A 19,898-nucleotide genomic window follows, 5' to 3' on the forward strand; every position below is an offset into this window, starting at 1 on the left:
TAGGCTCAAGGACAGCCAGACATAGGACACTGACCTAAGAAACCCAAAGGCCAAGGCCAAGGCCAGTAGATCCCTCGAGAATTGCCTTTATGCAGCACTACATGATTTCTATTCAGAACAGAAACCTTGTTTTTTTTTTTTTTTTTTTTTAAAAAAAAAAAAAAAGACTATTTTAGAGGGAGAGTGTGAGTGGGGGAGGGGCAGAAGGAGAGGGAAACTCAAGCACAGTCCCTGCAGGGCTTGATCCCAAAACCCTCAGATCATGACCTGAGCCAAAACCAAGAGTCGGACACTTAACAAACTGAGCCACCCAGGCACCCCTAACCTTGATCCTTAAACCACTGGATTATGTTCATTAACCTCTAAAAAGTTATAGAGAATAATAGGCTTTTTAAAGGAACTTTGCATTTTAAGATGATTGAGATATCTATATATATGCAGTTGTAAGAAATATTAGAGAGATTCCATGTACCCTTTACACAGTTCCCCACAGTGGTAATATTTTACAAAACTATAGTATAACCAGGATGTGAACATTGATGCAAAACATTCCCATCACTGGGAAGATCCTTGTGTTGCCCTTTTCCTGCTGCCTTCCCATCGCATCCCATCTCCCCTCCCTTGTCCTTAGCCACCAATCTATTCTCCATTTCTATAATTCTGCCACTTGAAGAGCATTATATAGATGGAGTCGTGGTAGATGACCTTTTGGGAGTGACTTTTTCTACTCCGCATAATTCTTTGGAGATTCATCTAGACTGCATGTGTCAACAGTACATCCCCCCCCCCCCCCGCTTTTTTTTTAAGATTTTATTTGAGAGCACAAGCAGAAGGAGAGAGAGAGAATCCCAAGCAGTCTCTGCGCTGAGTGGGAAGCTTGATTCCAGGACCCGGAGATACGACCTGAGCCAAAATTAACAGTCAGACCCTTAACCTACTGAGCCACCTACGTGCCCTTCGTCTATTCCTTTTTATTGCCAAGTGGTATCTCATGGTATGGATGTACCATGGCTGGTTTAACCATCCACCCACCCACTGAAGGCTATCTGGGTTGTTCCCGGTTTGGGACTGCTATAAGGAAAGCGGCTACGAACATTCTTGTACAGGTTTTTGGTGTGAACGTTAGTTCACTGTCAACCAGGTTTTGAGCAGTAGGCTTGATGGATAGATACAGGATGGAACTCAGGATAAACAGGGGGATGACCTCATGGCCAGTAGTGAGGAGCTCAGATGCCGCAGCAGGCCCCCTTCCCCCCCGGGGGGAGAGACCTTGGCCATTGGTGACCCGTACTGCACGTTCCAGGACATGAAAACACCTCTGCTCCCTGGGCTCCATACGCTGTGTGTGCAGCATCACTGGAGCCCTCTTCATGGGAGGCCCGGGGTCACACACCATCTGCGCGGCACGGCCTACCCCCCCCCCCCAACCTCAGGGATGAAGTTTCCACGGTGAGTGCCCAAGTCTCAGGAACACCGAGCAGCAGGTGCAAAGCAGCAGGTGCAACCTTCCAGTCCGTTCCTACTCGGCAGCCGCTGAAGGAGATGACCTTGCACCTTGTTACCAAGGGCTCGGTGCCAGCGTCCTCCCCGACGCGGCCCTCCCTGTCTAAAGAGCCGGTCGCCCTATTTGGTCTCCTCTAGCCTCCTATGAGAGTTTGCCTTGTCCCCGTATTGTGTTTTCTCTTTGTCACTTCCCCTGGACTGTGAGCTCCAGGACCGCAGCGACGCCTGGAACAGCGCCCGCTCAGTAGGAGCCTGTTGGGCGACGGCGGGCTGAGTCCGGGGACGGCAGCAGCCGCCTCAGCCTCCCAGCACCCGGCTCCGAAACAGCCCCCGCCCAGGGCCGCCGGCGCTGCCTCCCGCCCCTCGGCGCGCATACCCAGCAACCCCCGCGCGCACTTCCCGAACTCCTCCAGACCGGAAGCCGCGGGCGTAACTTCCGGAAGTGGTGGGGGCTGACGGCGGAGGCAGTGCTGCGCGGACGGGGACGGGGCTCGCTGCGGCGCTCGGGGCCCGCAGGTGCTCACCGCCCCACTCACTCCCGACCTAGCAGCCTCCTCCCGTCGCAGCCAGCTCCCTGCGTGGAACCTCGGGCGGGACGTTCCGCGCCCCCCTCCGGCGGCTTGCGTTGTGTTGGGCGGTTGCCCAGACAACAGGCACTTCCGGAAGGGGGGCTCGGCGTCGATCTGCGTGGATCGTTGCCAGGCAGCACCTGCTTCCGGGAGCGCGACGCGGGACCTCGCGCGCTGCGGCCTCCCCACCGTCGGCTTCTGACTGGAGCCGGGGGCCTCTGTGTTTCTCTGTTGCTCCTGGCAACAGCCACTTCCGGGAGCGAGTGCGCCCCCCTCTCCCCCCCGCCGCGTCCCTCCACGGCGGGCGCGCGAGCCCCGGGTTCCGGTCTCTAAGCAGCGGTTAGTCGGTGGTCGCGGGTCACCCTCGGGCTACGGCCTCCCGGGCCTCCTCGCCGCCGCGGCGGGGTCTCCGGGGCCGCCATGGTTCTGCTGCACGTGAAACGGGGCGACGAGAGCCAGTTCCTGCTGCAGACGCCGGGGAGCACGAAGCTGGAGGAGATCACGGTGCGGGTGGCCCGGGTCTACAACGCGCGGCTCAAGGTGCAGCGCATCTGCTCAGGTGCGGCCCGGCGGCGCGACGCGGAGAGTGGGCGGCGGGGGGGCGGGCACAGGACCCCCAGGCCGGCGGGGCGGGCGGGGCGGCGGGGGGGGGTCAGGTTTGCAAAGATTTGCAAAGACGTGCGGCTGGCGGGCTTGGCAAGGATCGCGGGGTCCCCCGAGGTGCCCGAGGAGCCCGCGGGGCGCTGGGGTTGAGGCGGAGGCTGGGCAGAGCGCGTGCGCGGGGACTGCGCGGGCGGGCAGGGGCGGCGGCCCCAGGGCCTTTTCACCTGCGGCGCGCCTGCGCGTTTCAGTCCCTTAGGCGTCGGACTGGATCTCAGCTCAGGTCCTGACCTCGGGGCTTTGAGTTCAAACCCTGCCCTGGGCTCCACGCTGGGTGTGGAGCCTACTTGAAAAAGCCTGAATGCACCGGGTTGAGACTTAAGTGGAGCGCGCTCTCCGCCCCACCTCCCTTCAGGACGCTGCCCCCCAGGGTGGGAAGACCGGCCCAGGGCTTGGTGTTCCCTGCCCTTCTCCAGGAAACCCGAGCTTTTTTCTCATTATTACAGCATTTGGTCACTTCCGTCCATGATCTAGAGCAGCGCCCTCTGGAGACTTTCCCCCCCGCCCCGGGAAGGGGGTGATCCCTACTTGTGTGTCCAGTAAAGGCACCCACTTGGCACGTGTGGCCGCTGAGCACGACCCCAGGAACTGCGTTTTTAATTGCATTTCTTTTTCATTTAGGTTTTATTTATTTATTGGAGAGGGAGGGAGCGAGCAAGAGCAGGGGGTGGGGCGGAGGGAGAAGCCCCCGCCCCGCTGAGCGGGGAGCCCGACGTGGGGCTCCATCCCAGGGCCCTGGGATCAGGACCTGAGCTGAAGGCAGATACCCAGCTGACTGAGCCCCGCGGCGCCCCCGATTTTAATTTTAATCTTTTTTTTTAAGATTTTATTTATTTATTCATAGAGACTCAGCTAGAGAGAGGGAGGCAGAGACACAGGCAGAGGGAGAAGCAGGCTCCATGCAGGGAGCCCGACGTGGGACTCGATCCCGGGTCTCCAGGATCGCGCCCTGGGCCAAAGGCAGGCGCCAAACCGCTGCGCCATCCAGGGATCCCCCAAATTATTTTTTAAGTGTGTATATAAAATAGCAAGGCTGAACAAGCCTCAGATGATAGAGGTGTAAATTAGGGGAGATGAGGATGTTGATGGTTTTTCTCTCAAAAACCTGCCTACCTCACACCTACCTCACAAGGTGAAATTAAATAAATCTGTGTGAACACACTTGGCAATTATAACGCCTATGTGTGTTCAGAGTGTCGGTGGATTTTAATTTGTGCCTCCTGAGTGCCAGGAAGTACAACCCAGCAGAGGATCAGAGCAAGGAACCTGCAGCCCTGCTGCCTGTGACCGCAGTGAGCTCCTACATTCTTTGTCCTGCTGGTGACCTAGGACATAGCCATGACCATTTGTCAAAGGTCAAGGACAGGTCTGGCACAAACCAAGTGGTATCTAATGTTAAATAGGGAGCCAATGGGCAAGACTGGTGACCTCTAGGGAGCTTACATTTCATTGGGGTACAAAGTGTTGTGATGATGATCATGATACATACTGTCTAACTTTTTCCTATTTTTAAGAAATGGAAGAATTAGCAGAACATGGCATATTTCTCCCTCCTAATATGCAAGGACTGACCGATGACCAGATTGAAGAACTGAAATTAAGAGACGAATGGGGTGAAAAGTGTGTACCCAGTGGGGGCTCAGTATTTAAAAAGGACGACATTGGCCGAAGAAATGGGCAAGGTAATCCAGCCTGCTGTTTCTGTGGGCACAACGTGCAAGCAGCTCTTTACATTAAAACACTGACCTCCGTTTTCTCTACAAACCTAGGGGATGCTGCTGCACTGGGTAGCTAAGCCCTTGTGGTGCAGTGCAAATCCATAATGAATTGGGCGGGTAGAGGAAGCGTCTGTCTTCTTGCTTTTACTAAGACACTGCTAGCTTTTAAACATGTTAGGTGAACCACTGGAAGCTACCATTATTGTAGGTAACAAATGGTGAAAATCAGTTTCATGTGGTTCAACCTAATTGCATTTGGGGGAAGTCATTGCAAATGTATTGAAGGTTCCGTTCTGTTTTTGATGTTGCAGATAACGGGGTTTATTTAGAGATTCCATGAGAAAGAAGGAAATTAACGTGGGCACAGGGGTCTCCCCTTGAATTGAAGGCATGCCTCTCCATGACGTAGAGCAGCTCAGTACCTGTCAGAGAATTCTGAAATTATTCCCCCTTTAGTGTGTGCTTGGTCGTGTGGAATTTGAAGGAGGAAAGATGGTAACCCATGCTGATAGCTTATCCCTTTCACCTGTGAGAAAGCTCCATTTAGAAGACTGTAATTAATCACTGAGCAAACACTTAAGTATCTGCGGTGCTCCTAATCTGTTAAGAACACTGTTAAGAACAAAAGAAATAGAGAAGTGTCCCTACAAGGACTTCACACCCTCAAAAAATATTTTTGCAAAAAAATTTTGAAGATAATAGCAATTGTATTATTTCCGTTGAGTTTTAGCCTGGAAAATGGTTGGCTGTCTTCCACGTCTTTTTGTATATAGGTTCCTTGTCAGTTTGGAGAGATTCTTTGCTTTATAGAAGAAATTGCATCAGTGAGAAAAATAATAGTGTCTCAGAAGAACCAGTTAATATGGTTCGTGGTTCACCTTTAAACCAGTATTGTCTTATATTAGCCATTTCTGCTCTAACAGGGCTTTAGGTTTCTAGCATTTGCACTGCCTGATTAGCACTTTTATTCATTAAGAAGTTAAGCTTCGAGGGAGTCTTACCTGACTTCTCACAGCCAACTTTCCCGTGTCCCTCACCTGAATTCCTGAGAGGTGCTTCTCTCATCTCCCTGCTCCCTGACTCAGCCAGGAGAGATTAGGATACTAAGAATCGTTTTAAAGTTGGCCATTTCTCTTCCTCTTCTGTTTTATTTTCACAGCTCCAAATGAAAAAATGAAGCAAATTTTAAAGAAGACTATAGAAGAGGCCAAAGCAATAATATCGAAGGTTAGCTTTTTAAATGATGCCCTAAAGCCTGTCGTTTGAAACAGACTCTACTCTTGGCTTCCAGAGTTCTCCTCAGACTGGCCTTTGATTTCTCTTAAGCCTTCCAGAGGCAAAGGAGACCAGCATGCCTGGGGCAGCCCCTCGCTTTGTCTTCCCACGATGATGACACTGATGATGCCTTTGAGCACATTGAGGATCCTCCTATCCTTTCCCTCCCAGCTCCCCTGGGTGTCCTTGCTCTTGCCTTGTACATTTAGTATTTAGGAGACACAGAACTTTTTCCTTGGCCCTCCTCTCCCTCCTCTCTACTCTTCTCAGTGTTTTCCCTCCTCTGCCAGATGCACGCTTACCTCTGCGGTAACTCAGATCTCATCCCCTCTTTCCTTCCTTTGCACCTGAGTTTCCACCTGGTTCCTAGATGGTTCTCCCTGAAAGCCCGCCAGCCGGGACTTCAATCTCAGCTCTCCTAGACTGGACAGCTCATTGATTTCCTCGCTCCTCCCCGTGTTCTGGACCCGGGAAGAAGCACTTCCCGCAGATTTCCCCCTGGTGGCAGCAGAGCCCCCGGTGCCTCAGCGTGGGTCCCTTGAGGATGCCTGTCCGACCCAGTTCCTTGTCCCTCACCTCAGCCAGTTTTTTATTGCAGGCCTTTCAGGCACCAGCAGGGTGGCCTGAGTTCAAGTTTGACACTAACTACTGGGATTGGCTCAGATCCCACGAGTGGTAGGACGAGGCCCCAGAAGGACCCAAACACACACACTTAGTTCAGGCACCAGGTAGCCCACACTGCTTCTGAATTGTCCCTAAATGTGGATGTTCCCACGACCCCCGCTCTGCATTCACCAATTTGCTGGAACAACTCACAGAACAACTGCAAGTACAGTACTTACTAGTATAGTTTTGTATCAAGGGTACAACTCAGAAACCGCCAGGTGGAAGAGATACTTAGGGCAAGGTCTGGTCAGAGCTTCCCCACTCTCTCCTTCAAATATCAGTGTGTTCTCCAACCAGGGAGCTCTACTGAGCTTCAATACCCAGAATTTTTATCAGACTTTCATTACATGGGCAAATTATTGGCCAGTGATTTAACTCCTCTCCAGATCTCCCCTCCCCCAAGGGGCAGGTAGTAGTGATGGGGGTTGGATCTGGAAGTTCTAACCCTCTAATCCCAGCTTGGTCTCCCCCAGGGTGGCCGGTGGCCAGCCTTTCCCTCAAAACAAGGCCCCCCATGGGTCACCTCATTAGCATAAACCCTGGTGCCTCCAAAGGGACTCATTATGAATAACAACAGACATTCCTCCCACTCAGGAAATCCCTGGGGATTTTGAAGCCCCTGTGCCAAGAACAGGGCCAGAGAGCAGATGTATCCTCCACTGTATCCTCTCCTGAGCTCTGCTGAGCCTGCCACCTGCCCTCCCTGAACCAGGGCCTTCTTCACCCAAGATGAGGTTAGGCTCCTGGTACCCCCTCTCCTTCCCAGGAGAGGCACCCTGGCCTCCATGGCCCTTCCGGCCTGAGCCCCAGCTCCCTGGCCAGCACTGGCTGCCCTGTCCCTCCACCCCCTGCAGACAGCCCACTGCTCTCCCCTGCTTCCCTCTGCTTCTGCTGGGCCTGCAGCACCCTGTTCAATTCCCCTCTTCACCCCGTCGCTCACCCCTCCTGCTCCTGTGCCGCCTCCTTTCAAGGTGCTGCCTGACTCTCAGTGTGTACTGCTGAGTGTCCTGAGCCCCACTCAGAGTCAGCTTTATGGCCTAGGCCGTGGTGGGTGCATGGAAGCCCCAGACTTAGACGGAGTGGCTTTGGTAGCGAGCACTGTTGGAGTCCTTTTTGTCACGCTGGCAGTACCTGGCAAGAGTCTCCTGCAAGAGCTTGTTAAATATTTACTGAATGGATTAGCCGCCTTGTGAACAATGAGGCCTGTCCTTGTCCTTTCAGAAACAAGTGGAAGCTGGAGTCTGCGTTACCATAGAGATGGTGGAAGCTGCTCTGGACCAGCTGCGAGGTGCAGTGATGATTGTTTACCCCATGGGGCTGCCTCCCTATGATCCCATCCGGAAGGAATTTGAAAATAAAGAAGACTTGTCTGGAACTCAGGTATGTGGCTCGTGGGCATTCTGTGAGGTGCATCACACCGATTTGACCCCTCTGGCTGTACCGTTCTGCTCTGTATGCAGCTTTCCCCCTGCTGTGCTTTACCGTTTGCTTCATGTTATTTTCTTGTTTTTCTCATTTATTTCTTAACCTACTGGGCAGTATCCGTGGCTCTGAGCCACCTTAAACAGGTGGCATATGCAGAAGCACACAAACAGCCTCATTATGCCTGTATTTAAAACCCAGCAGGATTCCAATGTTCCTTCTTGGCAGTATCCTAAAAATCCATCCACAGAGAAGGGTGCAGATGAGCTCAGATACTCTCCCATTCCCAGAACCAGAAGTTAACTGAGTCAGGGAGTGAGTTGGCATCAAAATGAGCAACGGCAAGGGCACCTGGAGGGCTCAGTTGGTTAAATGTCTGACTCTTGATTTCAACTCAGGTCATGATCTCAGGGTTGTGAGATCGACAACTGAGTCTGCTTGGGATTCTCTTTCTCCCCCTCTTAAAAAAAAAAAAGCAGTCTGACTTGGTGGAGGGGTTGGTTCTTCTTCCTGTGTGGGGAGTGGGACGTGGAGGGTGGAAATGCCAGCCCCACACTGGCAGGGAGCACCAGCCAGGCTGCACACATCAGGGGTGGGATCGCACACTTGGGGCAGTGTCTTGATAAACCTTAAAGCCGGTTCTTGCTGTGCCCCAGGCAGGACTGAATGTCATTCGTGAATCAGAGGCCCAACTGTGGTGGGTGGCCAAGGAGCTAAGGAGAACAAAGACGCTTTCCGACTATGTGGGCAAAAATGAAAAAACCAAAATTATCGTCAAGATTCAGCAAGTAAGTACTTGTGGTTTAACATGTCACATCGTTTTATTAATTATTTTCCATCTGATAAACATTTTCAATAAGTCTGACTTTACCTCCTAGTTGCGAATATTTGAATCCCACTAGTCCAGGCTTAAAGTCAGACTCTTTGTGCACCAGCGAAAACTGCAAGAATCTGTGGATGGATTATTGATTGACACTGTCTGGAGTTTGTTTTGTTTTAACTGGGGGTGGGAGGGGGGGAGTATATAAGCCTTGTTGACTTCAACTGTAGAAATGGGCTATAAGTAACTAAAAATATTTCCTCAATCAAGTGGAGGCCAAGATGAAGTTCTCCAGCTAAGGACCCTGTCAGTTTGAAATGAAAACTAGAGCCTAGAGGACTGATTTCAAGTTTTCAAAGTACTGATACTCTGTGAACAGGAGCATTTACGGATGTAGGTAGCCTAGAGCTGTATCTCCACAAGGCTGCTCTGGTCACATGCTGTCATGAATCATTTCTCTATGATTTGGGGGAAACGGGATCCTCCATGATCTCCCTCCGTTCCCCACTGGACCTGCAGTGGCTGCCTGGGGAATGGCCACGGCACACAGCACTGCCCGGCCTCTGGTCTCCGTCTACTATGAGGGCCCAGGGCGAGGGGCTGCTGGAGTCCAGACCTTGCCGTGCTGATCAGGATGGATCACCGTGTAGCAGTCGGCGAAGGCAGTCGTAAAACATTCTCTGTGACCTCCTGGATTGCCCCTGTGAGAATGCTGTAATCCACAGTCCGCTCCACCCTCCTCTTTTCAGAGAGGACAAGGAGCTCCAGCCCGAGAACCAGTGATCAGCAGTGAGGAGCAGAAACAGCTGATGCTGTACTATCAGAGAAGACAAGAGGAGCTCAAGGTATCGGGTTGGCAGAAGGTTTTCAGCGGAGCTGGCGCCAGGGGCATTCAGCCCCCTGGCCTTACCCAAGTGCAGGATGTGGGGAGGGGGCACTGCTACAGCTCCCAGCTCTCCAGGGCCGTGGGGACCCCACCTGGCAGCGTCCCACCTGCATCCGAGTCCGGGAGCGCCCTTCTGGGCAGGCGGGGAGTGGGAGTTTTGACACAGGTTCTTTCCTCAGCCTGTGTTTATGTTGCAAAACACTTTGCAGAAATGCCTTCCTGAGTAAAACATATTTATTTCTAGAAATTGGAAGAAAATGACGATGACTCCTGTTTAAATTCTCCGTGGGCAGATAACACTGCTTTGAAAAGACATTTCCACGGAGTAAAAGACATCAAGTGGAGGCCAAGATGAAGTTCTCCAGCTGACGACGCTGTCAGAAATACTAGCTCAAAAAAAAAAAAAAAAAAGAAAGAAATACTAGCTCACCTTTCATTTGAGCAAAATAATACAAACTTAAAAATAATAGTAATAGCAGTAAGGTGTTGAATTTCTAGTTTTCTTAATTTTTCTTTCAGTTAGAATGTTTAAAAAAATTATTCAACGTTTCAGAACTTAATAAATACATCCTCAGAAGAATCAGCCTCAATTATTTTTATTTCAAACCAACCATTTAGTATCTGAGGTTTTTCTTTGACTGAGTCCTAAGGATGTAATGACATTTTTGTTTTTCGGACTTCTTTGTTTTATATTCTCACCACCACTGCCTTGGGGAGGAGATGGAGTTCCTCTTCTCCCTGCGAGCCCTGCGTGTGCCGCGGAGCTTGGCCGGCAGTGGCCACTAGAGGCCGCCCGCCACCTGCCGCTCGCTGCTCTGGGCCGACCTGTGGGACCCGCAGCCTGGATCCATCCACCGCGTCTGTGGTCTGTGATCGGGCTGAGAGTGTAAGTCACCTGGCATCGCCCAGCCTCCAAGGTAAAGCTCGCCTCCTGGCTGACACCTGACTGGCCTTGCTTTCTAGGTGTACAGGCTACACCCATGATGGAAACCAGGTAACAAGCTTGTCTGACCTGGAAACAAGTTCTGGCATTGCTGGGTTTTTCCTGAAAACAAATGCAAACCCCAGTAACAGATGCTTGTCCCTTGTGGCCTCAGCCTGCAGCTCTCTATGGGCAAGGCTTCCCCTGAGGCTGACAATGGCGTTGGGCTCGGTGACCACCCATCCTGATGGGTTTTTCTAGGACACCTTTGATTTTATTTTTTTTTAATCTTTTTTTTTTTTTTTTTAATTATTCATGAGAGAGACAGAAAGCAAGAGTGGCAGAGACACAGGCAGAGGGAGAAGCAGGCTCCATGCAGGGAGCCCGACGCAGGACTCGATCCCTGGTCTCCAGGATCACTAAACCACTGAGCCACCCGGGCTGCCCAACACACCTTTGATTTTAAACCCTGACCCATCATCCCCACAGACCCTGAGACTTGAGTTCAGTTCATCTCTAGAACTGCCTGGGCAGCCAGGGTGGCCTAGAAATCCTGTCCTGCTTAGCTTTGGGTCTGTAGGATAGAGACCCCTAGTTGGAGGACTTGCAGTGTGCTCACCGTGAGGAATTGCGAAGTGACAGGGACTTCCCCTGCTCTGGTCCTCCTGTGCCCACCGCTCCTCTTCCTCCCCCTTGGCCACAGAGATGGGGCTGAGATGGCAAGGGTGGGGGGCAGAGAGGATATGCTTTATACCTGCTGGGGGGCAGGGGAGAGCAGGGCTAGTCACTTCCCCCTCTGCCCATCTCCAGCAGCAAGATTCTCCAAGACGTTGCCCCCACCTCAAGGCAAGGATCGGGTCCTTGGCAGAGACTAGCTTCCAAAGAGCAAAAAGGACGTCAAGCATCTATCCAGGTTCTCCCAAAATGTTCAGCCTCTCCACCATTTCCAGTTACTTACTGCTGCTGCCCCCAAACTGGCTCCTGAGGTTCCTTCTGTTCCCAAAGCAAAGTTTCCTAAAGTGGGTTGTAGCCCACCCTACGTCTTGATTGCACCTTACTCTTCTGTTTGTCAAATTTCATAAAATCAAATCTGTATCTTTTTCCTTTTGACTTTGATTATAATTTTGAGTGTCTCCATGAAGAGTTTTTGTATTGGATGACGTAAAGTTTGCAATGAGATCCTATGATTTTATTTGAGGAGCATCCTGCCTTTGACAATGTATAGCTCATGTGCGTTGCATCGGTGCCAGACTTGCAAAAAATGTGAGCAAGCCACACAATCATAGTAGATCTTTCTAAGAACTACTGTTCTACATCATTAGGAATTCTTATTGACTCGATGGGATATAAATGCTTTAGTGGCCAAGATAATTACTCTGTGGCTTCACATAATCCAAAGTTATTAGCCAAAGAGTCACTCACTTTGGAGTATAGAAATCACTAGACTTCTACATCACACTACACTTCTGTGTTGGATACTCATGTTAAAAAGAACACTCCTCTCTGCCCTTCGCTGCTTCAATAGCTCCAGGCTCTCTATTCAGACAGAGCAGCCCCTTGGCAGCTGTCCATAAAACAAGGGGGCTGGCAGTCACTGGTGCCCACTCTGTGCCCACCGTGTTGATGTGGAGTCAGTCACTGTGCATCACCCACCACGGAAGCTGGCGGTCATCTGAGACAGCGACCTGAGTCCTCCTTGGTCACGTTCCTAGTGAGGGCGGAGCCGAGGGGTCATACTCAGGACTTGCTCAGGAATCAGTTTATCAGCAAGTCACCTGGCCAGACAGGAGGTTACAGACCACCCTACAAACTCAATCTTGCTATTACTTTTTTTTTTTTTTAACCCATCTTCAGATCAGTATCCAAAGGAAACGAAGTGCCTATTGACTGTGCAGTGCCAAGCTGGGCCCATAATTTTGTCCTTTTACGTAACTTGTGTTCTTATATGGTTATTTCGTGGAGACCAGGAATGCTAGTAATAAAATTTGACACCACCTAAAAACCCTTTGGACTAGCAAACTGAAACCCTGGGCAGTATTTCTGTCACAGGATTACTGCGTTCCTTGGCAACTGCTCTGCAAAGAATGTGCCATCAAGCTTGAAAATAACAGCCACATGCTTAGAGCACAGCGGCCTCGCACACTGTGGAGGTCCCCTGCAAAGCCTCCGAAACCGCCCCCACCACGCTGTGATGGCCAGGAGGTCCCTGGGGTCATCACTCCTTGTTGCAGAAAGCTCTACTGGCCTGAGTTCAAGGGGAGAGATGGTGGGACTTCCGGTAGAAGTCCAGTACGAGACGTCACGGTAATGGTAGCCGCCACTGGCACCCTACTGATTCCCAGATGCCTACACTAAGTGCTTCACATACATTTTCTCATTTATACCTCACAACAGCCACATTAGGAAGAAACCAGGATGGTTATCATTTCACAAACAAGGAAACCAAAGCCCAGAAAGGTTCATTGGCCCAAGATGAAGTATCTAAAACCCCACCTGCTTGTCCCAGAGTCTGCGTTAGCTCTAACGGGAAGCTTCTATTGACACCTGAAACCAGGGGCTAGTGAGCAGCAAGCCGAGGGCATCCAGGGAACCCTGGATCTGTGTGGGACCTAGCTGAGGGGCCCTCCGGATTGGGCACAGGGCAACCTGCAATTATTTTCATGCCTCAGGCAACAGTTGGGGGACTGTGGGTCCTGAGACTGCTCTGGTTCACCTGTCACTGAAGAGGAGAGATGCCCACACCCACCCTTGATCAAAATGGTATAAGCAAAACAGAAGCTGGACTCCACTCGGAAAACCGCCGCCCCAAACTAAAGGAAGAGTGAGGGGTTATGTCCTGGCTGGAAGACAGACTGCGCACAGGACTCTGGGTCACACCAGAGTGGTGCAGAGGCCAGCAGATGAACAGATTCCCACGGGCCAAGTCCTGGCCCATCATCGCTTTGAATAGATTGAAGTCTGTTCATTCAGACCAAGGAACCAACAGCCACGTCTGTCTTGCTGTTTCCACCACAAGGAAGGATCCTCCTGAAACACAAAATGAAAGCACCCAAGAAACCCATACCAGTTTTGTCACCCGAGTCCCTGATCCCATGGCTGGCTATGTTGGCTCATGGAGAGGCCCACATGCCCTGGGCGCCCCAGCGGCCGCCAGCGCCAGGCTGATGAAGGTGAGAACACACCCGAGCCCTTCGTTCTGTCCCTCCATCTACATCTTTCTGAAATAAGACGAGGCCATGTACGAACGACACGGATGACATGATCATGGTGCAATAAATGTCCACAGGCCTCCTGGACTCCCTGGCTGCTTATCGCCCCTCCCACCCCAACCCCAACCGCCCCCCCCCCCCCCGCAAACCCAACACAGTGGGCAGACACAATAGCAGCATTATTCATTCTTGTGGCTTCTCATTTCTTGTTATCCCATTTGCATTGTGCTGGAATGGATCCCATAGGCTCAGGGCAATTTGGGTTTTAGCGATAAATTTGCAAACTACAAAATGCACTCAGCTCTTTCGATCTGATCTGATTCTTTCGATCTGATCCGAATCCGGTGGTATGACTAAATCACTTATGCTGTAAAGTAAAAGAAATGGAAATAAAACAATTAAGGGCATTGATATGCAAAGCAAAACCGCAAACCGGAGAGCTGCTTTGAGTTTAACTACTAGACCTTCACAAAATGAACTCCGCTCACATGAACACACGTCCACCTTTTCTGGCAACTGTTTCCGGGGCCGGAAAACTCTTGGCATTTCTAGAGGCAATTTACACTGAGCTGATGAAAGAGCTCTCGAGCGGGGATAGCTCTTGATTTTGCCTGGGAAGGAAATATGATTTACGTGATTGAATATAAGATTTTAATAGCTTTATGCTATAGGGACCCCCTGATTGGTGGACATCTATAGAAGAGAAATGTCACGAGTTGATTAGCAAAGATGATTTGGCCCGTGAAAATTTCACCCAAGCTGTCTACATTGGAAGATTGGCCTTGAGCTGAGATGGAGGAAAAGGATAGGAAACCTACCTGGCTTAACAAACAACTTGCTTGGGGTAAAAAACAGAATTTTCAGGGTGTGTGTATCCCCTGTCCTTGTTGAAACACTTAAAAATCTAAGACTGAGAAAGTGTCAGACATTTTTCTTTCTTTCAAAGTGGACTACATTTCCGAAATGCCATTGTCAAAATATAATTTCAAAATTAAGCAAATTATATTCTCTGTAATTTGTAAAATCATAAATTGTATTAGGATGATGACATGTACATGATTTGTAAAACTATGAATTTTATATATGTATTTTTTAAAGTAAAACCTTCAGGTAAGGGGGACGCCTGGCTGGCTCAGTTGGGAGAGCAGGCGATGCTTGATCTCGTGGTCCTGAGTTTGAGCCCCACACTGGGTGTGGAGCCTACTTAAAAAATCTAGGGAGCATCTCTTTAAAAGAGAGGCTGCCTTGAATTTTCAAGAAAGAGGAAAGCTCTGCTGAAACCACTGAACTGTGTCACCAAAACACCTTCCTAGGAGCCCCACATTTAGCTCAGGCCCTCGGTGCTCCCACAGCTACCTGAGAAGGTGATGTCCATGAGGCTGACAGCGAAGCGAGCCTGCGAGTTTTCACTCGGGAGCCACCAGAGTTACAAAGGCAGCCTATAAGTATATTTTTAAAATTATAAGCTTAAATACTTCTCGTTTATAATATTTTTCTCAGTTGAGGCATCAGCTATGTAACACAACCCTCCGATTGTCACCTAACTTCCCCAGCCCAAGTGAGGCTGAGAAGTGGCTTCTGTCCCCTCTCCCAATGTCCCTGCATTGGGACACTTGGCCTGCTACACTTTCCCATCCTCTCTCCAGGCTGCTAGTCATTGTAGTCCCCTTAAACTGCTGTCACCCTGGATGGACGAGGGGAGCTCTGGAGGCAGGGCACTGTCTTAAGATTTAGTTCTTTTCCCTCAGAAACAAGTATTGTGACACTTGTGAAGAAGACAAAGCTGATGTCAGGACCAGTGAAAGGACGGAGCCTTCTCTCCTCATCCAAGGGCTGCTTTGCCTTTACCCTGAGGGATAAAGGGAGCGATGGGGCTAGGAGGGGGGAGAGAGATGTGAATTCTCCACAAGGTCATGCTCCAAGGTCAGTGACGGTCCACAGTTAGCACCTGCCGGGGTCAGGGATGCTCCTGCTTCCACAGGCTGTGGCTGACGTGGGATTTCCTGGTGCAGGGTGGAGTTTGGGTCACTCTGTGCCTAGTGGAGCACTGCCTTTCTGGCCCACCATGTGTGCCATTGTCACAACCCGATTTGGAGGCCTGCAGACTTCCTCAGGGAAGGTCAGTCTCAAATCCTTCTTGATTGGGAAAGTGGTCACACGATCATAACTGCATTTTAGAAGAGGAATCGTTGGCAGAGTCCAGGAAATCCTATTACTACACAGAGCACACCGTAAGAGATCAGCTAACTTTAAAAAAAACAAAAACAAAAAAGCAGCATCCTAGTGAATCCATGCCACCCAACACAGCTCCAAATGGGGCAGGGTCTTCCTGTCCTTGGAGGCTTCCATCCGGTTTTGTGTGTCTCAGAAGGGCCACAGAAATTCTACCAAACAGAAAAGCTACCAAACCTTCGTGCAAAAATGGCAAGTAGGAAAAGAGAAGTGTCTCTGAGAAGCTTCTGGTGGGGCATGTGAAGCCGGATGGGTAGACGCCCACACTGCCCCCCCTCAGGACTGTATCTCCCAAATGCGGGATGGAGCACCCTCCCCTTGAGAGAGTTTGGGGTCCTAGAGCCCCGTTTTGGCCTCACAACAGCCAGTGTGCTGCATGATAATTGTTCCTTTAGGCCTTTCCTCACTCCAGCTGAATTCTAGCCCTGTCCTCCTAGGGCCACATCACTGACCATGCATCTCTGCACTGTCCCGCCCTGAGGCCACTTCTAGTCACCTGTGGGCCCCTGCAGCCCTGACCTCCTGGTGAGCGGAAGCTCCACCAGCCAGCACCCGGGAGCCCAGACTGGTTTTAGATCAGAACCCAATGATCAGGTTTGCTCTTCATGACTTTTTTAAATGCCTATTTAAGGTGTGTGGGGGGGGGACATTTTCAAAATCAAATACCGTCCTCCAGAAGCACCCAGAAGATAGAGCATGTGACTCTTGATCTCAGGGTCATGAGTTCGAGCCCCATGCTGGATGTAGAGATTAGCCAAAAAATAAACTTCTAAGAAAAAAAATACCGTCTTCCAGGGAGAAGGTGTTAAAAATTTTTTATCATGAAAATTGAAATTTACTGGGAAAGCACAAAAAAACCCAAACCATGTTGAACTCCCAAGTACCCACCATTCAGCTACAAAAATTATCAGTGCCTTGTTGATCAATGCTTTGCAATCTGTTCTCCCAGTGGCCCCTATTGAAATCTTTTAAAGAAATGCCCAGACATCACTTTTTCTGTAACTTTTTTTTGTCAAAAAAAAAGAAGTTTTACCAGAGGCACCTCAGTGGCTCAGATGGTTAGGCGTCTGACTCTTGATTTCTGCTCAGGTCATGATCTTGAGGTCATGGGATGGAGCCCCATGTCAGGCACCACATTCAGTGCAGTCTCTCCCTTTCCCTCTGCTGCTCCCCCTGCTTGCAAGCTCACTCACTCTCAAGTCAATAAATCAAATCTTTTAAAAAAAAAAAAGTTTCACACATAGATTCACACATAGAAAAGTCACCAAAAAATAAAAAAATCCCCAAAGTATAACTAATACAAACAGCATTTTCTGATCATAGTGCAAACCAGAAATTCACGCTAACCCCTTGAGAGATAGGAGATCCTCCAAAGCTGTACAGTTTCTAGAAAGTAATGATGTGAAAGCAGCACAGAACATATGATTGTGCTACAACAGGATCTAGAAGAAGGTCTAGCATTAAATATCAGAAACCATAAAAGTGAAAGTCAATCAGTTAAACTGATTTAACTAGCAGAGGACCAGCAAGGGAACAAAAGAAAGCAAAAGGCAGGAATGAATGGAGGTCAAAGCAGAAATGTAATGAGTTGAAAAAGTATTTAATACATCAAAATTGATAGTTTGAAAAATAAATGGTATTAGAAAACTATTAGCTGCCATGACTAAAGGCAAAAAAAAAAAAAAAAAAAACCATAAATACACAAAGTAGGAAATGACAAGAGTAAAATAAGCAGAAGAATTTCTTAAAATGAGATGACAGATCATTTCCGCCAGCTCTGTGTCCGCAGCCTCCGCCTTGCCGCCAGCTCACTGCCTGGCTGTGGATGTTTGACCCATGAAATCTCCTTTTCTCCTCGCATTTCCCGCCCCCCAGGTCCCGAGCAGCTCCCCTCGTCGCGGTGGCCAAGACTCAGCCTTGGAACTTTATACTGAAGCCTTGTGAGCGGTTGAGCCAGGGCTGGAGACCAGGGGTCACCGGGTGTGCCGAGGGGCCCTTCCCTGCGTGGCGCGTGCTCAGATTGTGTTCATGTTCCACTGCGAGTGGCACAGAGTCGGGGGCTGGTTGACAGCGTTTTGAATACACCAGAGACAAAAAATATTTTGCACTAGTTTAAGCAAATCTAAAAACTTGGAAGGGATGGATAAACTTCTAAGAAAGTCAAGTGTAGGGATCCCCTGGTGGCTCAGCAGTTGAGCATCTGCCTTCTGCTCAGGGCCTGATCCTGGAGACCCGGGATAGAGTCCCACATCGGGCTCCCTGCACGGAGCCTGCTTTTCCCTCTGCCTGTGTCTCTGCCTCTCTTTCTGTGTTTCTCATAAATGAATAAATAAATAAAATCTTAAAAAAAAAAAAAAGTCAAGTGTACCAGAATCAGCCCAAGTAGAGCTAAAACGTGTAGGCAGAGAACTTTCATAGAAGGAAGAGAGAAAACTCAACCCCCACACACAAAACAATCGCCAAGGGACTCTATGAAAACTTGGAAGACCCAGGCGTCACAAAGCTGCATGAACCATCGCGGAGCACAGAAAAAGAACAGGCACTTCTCGGTTACTTCCGTGACCCTAATATAACACGATTAGCAGAACTGCCAAAGACAATCCTCTATCGCTCACAAATACCGATGCAAACTTTCTTTAAAAAAGATTTTATTTATTTATTCATGAGAGACAGAGAGGGAGAGGCAGGCAGAGGGAGAAGCAGGCTCCATGCCGGGAGCCAGACATGGGACTCGACCCCGGGACCCTGGGATCAGGCCCTGGGCCAAAGGCAGACGCCCAACCGCCGAGCCACCCAGACCTCCCTGATGCAAACCTTTTTAATAAAAATAGAAGCAAAGAGAATCCCCAATCACGTTAAATATAATCTATCACCACCAAGTGGGATTTATTCCAGAAATGCAGGGTCAACTTAATGTTAGGAAATAGATCATATTCACAGAGCTGGGAGAAAAAAATCACATGGCCGTGTCTACACACGCCAACGAGGCATTTGACAAAATTCAACTCGCCTTTGATGCTGGCTGTAAAACCACGAACTGTACAGATGATTCACGTCCTGCCACGTCCTTCTCGCTGTTCCTATGAGAGATTTCTCTTCCATGGTCTTTCTATTAGACAGTCTTCCTGGACAGCACTAGGATGGGGTCCCGGCTGGTTCCCTCCTCGGCCCGGCTGGGTGCGGGGGATGAGACTCAGCTCAGACAAGGAAGCAGGGGTCGATCTCAAACACGGGCAGTGCAAGAGGAGACGAAACCCCTCACTTCTCCCGAGGGAAGACCACGGTGGTCTCCACCCCAGCCACGGCCACAGGAAGGCCGCTCCCCTCCCACCACCACCCACCCACCACCAGCCTCCTCCGGGATCTGAGTCAGGGTCTCTATGTGAAGTTAGGGGCGGAGGGGAGAGGGGGTGCAGAGGCTCCCCAGCCACAAAAGGCAGAAAGCACAAAAAGCCGGTGGTGAAGGAGAAAATGCCTAAGCGTGAGTTCCCATCGGGGTCTGAATTCGGATGCTGTATTCACCGGCTCCAGGGCCAGAACAAAATAGCACAGACGCCCAGGTGTGAACAAACACCTCTTTCCCCAGGGCTGCGGAGGCTGGATCCAAGAGCGAGGTGTCGGCACATTGCTTCCTCCTGGGGCCTGTCCCCTCGGCTTGCGCCGGGCCACCTTCTGGCTGCGTCCTCACACGCTCCCCACCCCCGTGTGTCTGTGCATCCCTGGTATCTCTTCCCCTTCTTATTAGGACACCGGGCCTATTGGATTAGAGCCCCACCCTTAGGACGACGGCAAACCCTGGCAACTGGGTTTTTCTCTCCTTTGCAGTGCAAACCAGACTGGAGTGTTGGTGCTGGAGGCCTCTACTTCCAAGAGGCCTCTCGGTGACCACGGGGCCAGCTCCCCACCTGCCGGCCTCCTTGGTCTTAGACGTCTTGCTTGATTTAGATAACTGACCGTGTGGACCTCTTGTCTGGTTTTGTTTTGTTGTTGTTGTTTTTTCTCTTCCCACCCTTTAA

General features: G+C 50.3%; 1 protein-coding gene across 2 annotated transcripts; it reads left to right on the forward strand.

Moving 5' to 3' along the window:
- The first annotated feature begins 1,932 nt into the window (after nt 1-1,932).
- Nucleotides 1,933-16,872, forward strand: CFAP298 (cilia and flagella associated protein 298). Of its 2 annotated transcripts, XR_005984733.1 has the most exons (8): nt 1,933-2,631; nt 4,247-4,414; nt 5,610-5,677; nt 7,613-7,771; nt 8,470-8,601; nt 9,383-9,478; nt 9,764-10,405; nt 11,252-16,872. XR_005984733.1 is itself a non-coding variant. In XM_041735116.1 (7 exons), the coding sequence occupies exons 1-7, from the start codon at nt 2,493-2,495 to the stop codon at nt 9,872-9,874; spliced, it is 873 nt and encodes a 290-aa protein (XP_041591050.1). In that variant the 5' UTR covers nt 1,933-2,492; the 3' UTR covers nt 9,875-16,872. The 2 variants fall into 2 exon arrangements, 1 of the variants encoding a protein (XP_041591050.1); XM_041735116.1 differs by having other exon boundaries at nt 9,764-16,872.
- The last annotated feature ends 3,026 nt before the right edge of the window (nt 16,873-19,898 follow it).

This window comes from Vulpes lagopus, chromosome 20, assembly GCF_018345385.1.
Source record: "Vulpes lagopus strain Blue_001 chromosome 20, ASM1834538v1, whole genome shotgun sequence".
Lineage (NCBI taxonomy): Eukaryota > Metazoa > Chordata > Mammalia > Carnivora > Canidae > Vulpes > Vulpes lagopus.

What these genes read in the sequence shown, in the direction of transcription:
- CFAP298 (XM_041735116.1), top strand. Translation starts at nt 2,493, where the DNA reads ATGGTTCTGCTGCACGTGAAACGGGGCGACGAGAGCCAGTTCCTGCTG. An exon ending in GGTGCAGCGCATCTGCTCAG is followed by an intron (nt 2,632 to 4,246) that starts GTGCGGCCCGGC and finishes CCTATTTTTAAG; the next exon opens with AAATGGAAGAATTAGCAGAA. An exon ending in TTATCGTCAAGATTCAGCAA is followed by an intron (nt 8,602 to 9,382) that starts GTAAGTACTTGT and finishes TCCTCTTTTCAG; the next exon opens with AGAGGACAAGGAGCTCCAGC.